The following is a 7,500-nucleotide window of genomic DNA, read 5'->3' on the forward strand; positions in this document are numbered from 1 at the left end:
CCAAAAACGTATTTCCGCGGTGCCGCTCAACACAACATAACTTCGCTCCTTCCTTCCCTCCTGCCATAAATGCTGACATTAACTAAGGTGACTGATAACATTAAGCGACCAGGCCTGGGTTGCTCGAAGCATGGTTAACGCTAACCAGAATTAAATACCATGGAAACCTATAGGTTTTGATACCTCTTAGCCAATGGTTAGCGTTAACCACGCTACGAGCAACCGGCCCCAGGCCCGGGTTGCTCGAAGCATGTTTAGCGCTAACCAGAGTAAAATACCATGGAAACCTACAGGTTTTGATGCCTCTTAACCAACGGTTAGCGCTAACCAGGCTTCGAGCAACCGGCCCCAGAACGGTCGGACATTAAACACTGAATGAAGAAGGTGAGAGAAGGAGCAGAGGAGAAGGCGAAGGTTTTCACGAGCACCATACATAGTTTGCTTCATATAACTGCACGAAAATTGCGCGCGTGTCCTAATCCGCAATAAGCCATTTCCGAGTTCATGTCTGCCTCCTCTTCAAAGCGAGTCTAAGTGCGAAGTTTTTGTGATGGTAATTAGTTTTTCTTTACATATGGATGAAACCTAATTTTCATAAGAAAAACTTCGCACTTGCACTTAGCTTCGCTTTGAAGAGGAGGCAGACTTGAACTCGGAAATGGCCTATTTGTTAGAACGTGTAGCATGCATGCATGTTTGATGACGTTTGTTCAACAGTTCAAACATTTTCGCCAACATACAACAAATGTTCAAGCGTGTAGCCGCCCTTTCAACAATGTTGCAAATACTAATCTGAGTTAAGGGCCCAGTCTCCAATCCGAGAATAATGAGCAATCCAAAATGGCGGAGGTGGAAAATTGTAACTAAAGTGGCGTCCTTCCATCAATGTCATGTGCGTATCCAACATTGTTAGAAGCGTTCTTCTAAGAATGTTACAACGTGTAGCAAGGTGACGCAAACCAACTGTGCCCGAAAGAGCGAAAGTGTCACGAAGGCAGTGAAACTACATTTTCCATTACAGTCAACCGAGGTGATAACTTTTTTCAGTGTTTTGAAAATGAATTAAAAAACTGATATGCATGTTTCATATTCGGACTTTTATTTGTTTAATAAACGTAAACCTCCGTGCCTGAGTGGGTATACTAATTTTATCTTCTCGACCTTACTTGAGACCGTCAGAACTCCAAGATAAATTTCTTATCCCCGCGGCCCGGTCATGTAATATCCTCTATTTATTCACAAGCTTAGAAAAGACGGTATCATATTTAGATAAACTAGGTGAGGGGGATTATTTTCACACCAAACCTTCGGCCGTTGCAAGATTAAACAAAAAGTTCTCCACAACAGCATTCAGTTTGCGCTGTTTGAGTGTTTCTAAAGTGATTTTGGCCTTGCCTCCGTCTTCTGTGGGGACTGCGAGCTTCTTAAGGTTGTTAATGAGATCCTTCGTTTTGACAGACAACTCCTGAAATGAAAACGAAACTGTGATTGACCTCACAGCCATTGAATGAACGACTTGTGATCTCGTCGTAATCGCTCTTTGCATAATTTATTAACCTATCCTCCACCCCGAATTTATCTGATCTACACAATTAGGACAATCGCATAACTTTTGGAGGGCATATAGTTTATTTGTGGCCCGTTGTCGTCAAAACCTAAAATTTTGTGATTTCACACGTGTCGTCGTCACGCAGAGAACCGGAAAAATATGAGCTACAATCCGTGCCGCACGTGCAGCACGATTATTTATGCTCTTTTAACCAATGATATCATTGTTTTCTGGCGTTTTCGACGACGTCGTCGCCGTAGATCTTAAGCTCCCTATTGACTAGACAGCAATGACCAGAAGCAGGTTGCTAACCAGCGGTTTTCGTTAAAACAATGGTTTGCTGGTGGTACTCAGTCTCGCGGGCTCAGAAAACCTGGATGTGGTCATTGTAATATAAGGTTTTTCCAAACGTTCACTGCACAGCTACAAACTGAGCAAGTGCAAACTCATCCACAAAAATTCGCGTCAATTCTGGCATTGAAATGGTATCATCAGGATCTCATTGGCCGAGCGAAGTTTTTTGACATCTCTGCAGCCAATCAGTATCAGGGCGGCAAATGTTTTTTCAGCCCGCACATTTCCCGTTTGGCCCGCAAAAAGACCGCGCGTATTGATAATAGGGACCTTAAGATCTACGACGGCGACTTCAACGAAAACGTCACCTCAAAATATCACTTTGTTTTGTCATAATCCTTTCGTTGTTATTCTATGTCGTTCACTTCTTCACCTAAAATTTGGTAAATTCACGTCGTCCTTATGCTGAGTACCGCAAGAATCCGCGCTAAAACCCGTGCTGCACGTGTAGCACGATTATTTATGCTCTTTTACCCAATGATATCATTGTTTTGCGCCGTTGTTGTTGCCGTCGCCGTCGTAAAATCTTAAGCTCCCTAATAGGGAGCTTACGAAACGAGGACGACGACGGTTACGAGGACTTCATTTAAAAATACAAATCCGCGTTATTTATACCACTACGAAACTATTTCATGTAGTTCCGCGTTAAAAATGTGTAGTAACTGTCGAGGAATTAAACTGGTATGAGTGAGTTGGAAGCGTAGAAAGAGAACTGAAAATTCATCGTCATGTGCTAACGTCCTCCACAGAACCTTGAATTTGGTCATTTCACGTCGTCATTTAGGAGATGACGAAAAAGAAATGTACCACAATGTAAAAGGCACGTGCAGAGCGGGCAGAGCAATTGTTTTTGCTCACTAAACCTATTCTCGGTTTTCACATGACGTCACGACCGCCATGTTGGTGCCCTAAACAAAGAAAAGGCGGCCATGTTGGTGCCCCGAGCAAATCCTCCGGGAATTGAAATCTATTGTTATGCAAACGCTTCCTTTTGTTTTCGTTGAAAAACATGGCTGTTGATCACGTGAGTGAAAACCAGCAATTGTTTTGCAGCGTCGTCATTTCGTAAGCTCCCTATTAATGCTAATTTGCTCTGAATTGACTATTATCGTTAATTTCCCAGGACTTGTGGGAAATGGTCATATTCGTGTGCCGGAAAAGGACAACCTACGTGTATGTAAATAGGACTCGACCCTGGGAATCAATGTTGATTCACTTAATCAGTCAACTAACCGCTTGACCACCACACCGCTAGCTACTCAAGGACAATATTTTAAACACTATTAACTTTATAATGCTATATTAGTATCACCCAACTTGTGGACTAATGCAAATGCTGCATTTTGATTGGCTACGCTACTAGAGGACTATTAGTAATAGTCCTCGAGTAGCGAAAAGCGTAACGCTTTCTTTCAACTTGCATTTGCTAACTTTATTATTGCTTATTCTGTCCGACTAGTTGGGTGATACTAAAACAATTAGACCCTTCGCCCTCAAGGGCCACGGGTCTAATCGTTAATTATCACTCGGCAACAAACAATATTAAACGCTGCGAAAGGTAGGTTAGCAAACTTCATGAGAAAGCTAAACATTTTAAAAGCAAAGCCTACGCCCAATTAATCTAGTTTAGGCCTAATTACTCTTCAGCAATAATATTCTATGGGAGACTTAAATAAATCTTTTCTTTTTAGCGAGAGAGAGAGAGAGAGAGAGAGAGAGAGAGAGAGAGAGAGAGAGAGAGAGAGAGAGAGAGAGAGAGAGAGAGCGGTGTGAGCGGTGGATTGAAGCGGTTCCTATAGAGTTGAAACTCCAGGTCCAAATCCTATCCCCGGGTATCATTTTTATCATCCTTTTATTTTTTTTTCTTGAAGGATTCTGGTACTTGTGGTCAAATGGCGCCATCATGCAAATGTCCTATTCCGCGTAATTAACAAATGAGCATATCAGATAAATTCGGGGAGGAGGACACGTTGAATTTATACATCTCGTGAAGATGTGGCATATCAATTCTATTCCCCACATTTCCCTTAGTCCATGGGATTAAAAAAAAAACAAAAAACAGACTCTTCTTTTTATTTCTACGTTCGTTCCTTTATTTATTGATTGATTTGTTTATCTGTTTATTTATTTACTTGTTTATGTCTTCGTCAAATCGAACCCTCTGCTGCATGCTTCACTCTAAGTCAACAAATTTCTTCTTGATTTCTAAGAATTTATTTTACGAAGGATCGATTTAGAAAACGTATTAAGAATAAAAAGTAACAACACTATCCGACGTTTCGGAGTCAGACATGACCCCATTATCAAGGTTAAACTGTACTGGAAAATTCGCAATTTAAATATAACGCGCGTTAGGTCAAACAAAGACATGCATAGATGGTAATTAGACGAGAGTTGACACTAAGATATTGACAATTTTTGCTAGCAGACAAAAGGCGAAGGTCAAACAAAAACTTTTGCACGAATGGAATCTGACTGCTTATTTAGTGATGGTTGACGTTCACGTATCAAAAGCATCTCGTGAACGAGACAGACAAACTTCGATTTGCATTTCTTTAAAGCCAGCTTTGAGAAAGCCTTTTGGTTTTTAGATCCAATTCTACCGATGGACAAAAAAGAACTTGTCTCTCCAACTCTCCGCTCTATCACCCTAAACTACATCGAACGCAAAGGTCCTAAACATCCCAGAGCTATACGTACTGCCATACCACAGTTGAAACAGCGTGATGATATCATAATAACTAAACCCGATAAGGGATGTGGGGTTGTCATTATGGATAAAGCTGAGTATATCCGGCTTCTCAACAAAGCCTCCATCGATGACAGCACGAAATTCGTCCCTATTAGCTCAGAAAGACCAAAAGCGAAGGGTCGACCGCCCAAGTATTACCATCCCCTCTTAGAAAAAGAGAAACTTGTTAACAACGCCATAAAGAGAATTCTCCCCAAGGACGTCGCTGAATCGCTACTATCACAGGGCTCGCGTTTAGCTCATCTTTACGGCCTGCCGAAGACGCACAAGAAGAACCTCTCTGTTAGACCCATACTATCCGCAACAGGAACATACAACTTCCAGCTGGCAAAATGGCTTGACGAAAAGCTAAAACCTCTCTCTCTCTCAATCATCATACCATCACAGACGTTTTTGAATTTGCGGAGGAAGTTACTCAACTCGATTTTAACGAGAATGATATTTTAGTATCATATGATGTAACTTCTTTGTTTACAAATGTGCCTTTGGACGAGACGATAGAGATACTTGCCACCAAGGCTTTTCGTGACAATTGGTTCAACAAAACCAACAACCTAAATATCACCAAATCAGACCTGATCGAACTGCTAGAATTAGCTACCAAAACACCAGCTCTTCCAATATAATGGTGAACTGTATGAACAGAAAGATGGAGTAGGCATGGGGTCTCCCCTAGGCCCCCTAATGGCCAATGCCTTCTTGTGTCATATAGAGGAACATTTAGATCTGCCTGATTACTACAGACGGTACGTAGACGATACAATTACCGTAATGTCTTGTGAATCAGCCGCTCATGTTTTCCTTGATGAATTAAACAGCATTCATCCGTCTCTACATTTCACCATGGAAATCGCGACCAATGGTAAACTACCTTTCCTTGGAATGCTTCTTGATAAGAATGGTCCTCGGATATCAACCTGTGTCTACCGAAAACCAACTGACAAAGGCTTATTACTACACTACCATAGTCACGTGGACCATCGTTATAAGACTGGCCTGCTTACGACCATGCTTAACAGGGCCTATCGGTTGTCCTCAAGTTGGCAATTATTCTCTGATGAGTGCGAAAAGCTCAAAAATATCTTCAAACGCCTTAAATACCCAGAAGACCTAATTAACAGATCTGTTAAGAATTTTGTCGACTATGTTCAATCGGAAGCCCAGAAACCACCACAAGCGCAATACCAAGGAAAAACCGTCCGTATTCTATTACCGTACAAAGATCAGAAGTCAGCTAACGTGCTACGGAGACGACTCAAAGATCTGAGCGTTAAAATTGGTAACACCATCGAGATTGTTCCTGTGTTTATTAATCGTAAGATTGAAAGTCATCTCAAACACCGCGAAAACAAGCCAAATGTTGTAAATAACCACTGTGTTGTTTATTATTTTAAATGTGGTCTATGCGATATGGACTACATTGGTTATACAACAAGGCATTTACATCAGCGTATAGAGGAACACAAATCCCTATCATCTTCGGTTGGTCGACACATGAAGACGAAACACGATCTGGACAAACCTGAACTTAAAGCACATTTTACGATCCTAAAGAAATGCAACTCGAAATTTGACTGTCTCGTTCACGAGATGCTTTTGATACGTGAGCGTCAACCATCACTAAATAAGCAGTCAGATTCCATTCGTGCATAAGTTTTTGTTTGACCTTCGCCTTTTGTATTCTAGCAAAAATTGTAAATATCCTAGTGTCAACTATCGTTTAATTTCCATTTATGCATGTCTTTGTTTTGACCTAACGCCCGTTATATTCAAATTGCGAATTTTCCAGTACAGTTTAACCTTGATAATGGGGTCATGTCTGACTCCGAAACGTCGGATAGTGTTGTTACTTTTATTCTTATTTTACCTTATTAAAAATACAGTACATTGCAATGAATTAGAGTACAACTAAAAAGGCAAAAAAACTAGGCACAAAAAATAACCACTAACTCCTTCTTTGAAGGAGAGAATTTGTTTGGAAAGAAGAAAGGAAACAGGCTTATTTTAAGGAGACGGTTTTGTGGAGTCCTTACAGCATTGTCCTCTCACATCAGCAAAGAAATGTTCAGTTTCACTCACAATGTCAAGGATATGTAAGACATGAAGACGCACATAGGCAAGAAGCGGTGGCACAAAGTATGATATAAAATTTACGTTACCTTAACCAGTCTCTGATCAGAATATTCTTCGTTTTTCGCAGCCTCTACCATGAACATTGCGATGTCCTTATGAATTTTACCCATCTGGAATGTTTCTATTGAGAAGATAGAGAAAACGATACTTTCATTTGTATGATCGAGTGCTCAGCTGTCTGGCCTTTGAATGAAGGCGAGGCTGAATGCGAACTTGTTTTCGTCGCACCGCCCAAAAATTATGGTTTGCCGCACTAACCATAATGCATTTTTATTTAAACGCAAACTAGTCAGCATAAGAACGACATGATTTACGTGAGAACACTAGCGAGGGCTTAACTCCAGGATCGGTCTTCGCTCATTCTGACGTATCGACCCGCCCAAAGTTGACTATTTTAGCCTGAAGGCCAGTTTAACCGATAACAATAACACCCGCTTCAAAAATGCTGAACAGGCATTGAGTTAAAAAACGTATCATAACAGGCCAACTTTTGAGCAAACTCTTGGAGAAAACGGATTTCGAGAAACTGCAACCCAAGTCACATTCCCTCTCGACCGGTGACGCGCAATTTTCGTGCGGCAGAATTTCCTCCTTGAAAACATTGAGCGTGAGGTGGGGTAAATAAAGCTGAACTGTTTCAACAAACAGTCATGAGGAAGCTGTGGGAACTATAATTATTTGCTTACTGTTGAAGGAGTGTTGAAACAGCTTC

At 41.1% G+C, this 7,500-nt stretch overlaps 1 protein-coding gene across 1 annotated transcript in view; it reads right to left on the minus strand.

Annotated features, from left to right (window-relative positions):
- Positions 1 to 1,117: 1,117 nt before the first annotated feature.
- The window catches only part of LOC138043498 (DENN domain-containing protein 10-like), a 13,894-nt gene continuing 7,511 nt past the window's right edge, over positions 1,118 to 7,500 (minus strand). Inside the window, exons 8-9 of the mRNA XM_068889793.1 lie at positions 6,815 to 6,909; positions 1,118 to 1,465 (exon numbers count right to left, since the gene is read on the minus strand). Coding sequence (XP_068745894.1) covers positions 1,295 to 1,465; positions 6,815 to 6,909 — 266 coding nt within the window. The 3' untranslated portion in view covers positions 1,118 to 1,294. The remainder of the gene's footprint in view (positions 1,466 to 6,814; positions 6,910 to 7,500) is intronic.

This window comes from Montipora capricornis, chromosome 3 (assembly GCF_036669925.1).
Source record: "Montipora capricornis isolate CH-2021 chromosome 3, ASM3666992v2, whole genome shotgun sequence".
In the NCBI taxonomy this organism is placed as follows: domain Eukaryota; kingdom Metazoa; phylum Cnidaria; class Anthozoa; order Scleractinia; family Acroporidae; genus Montipora; species Montipora capricornis.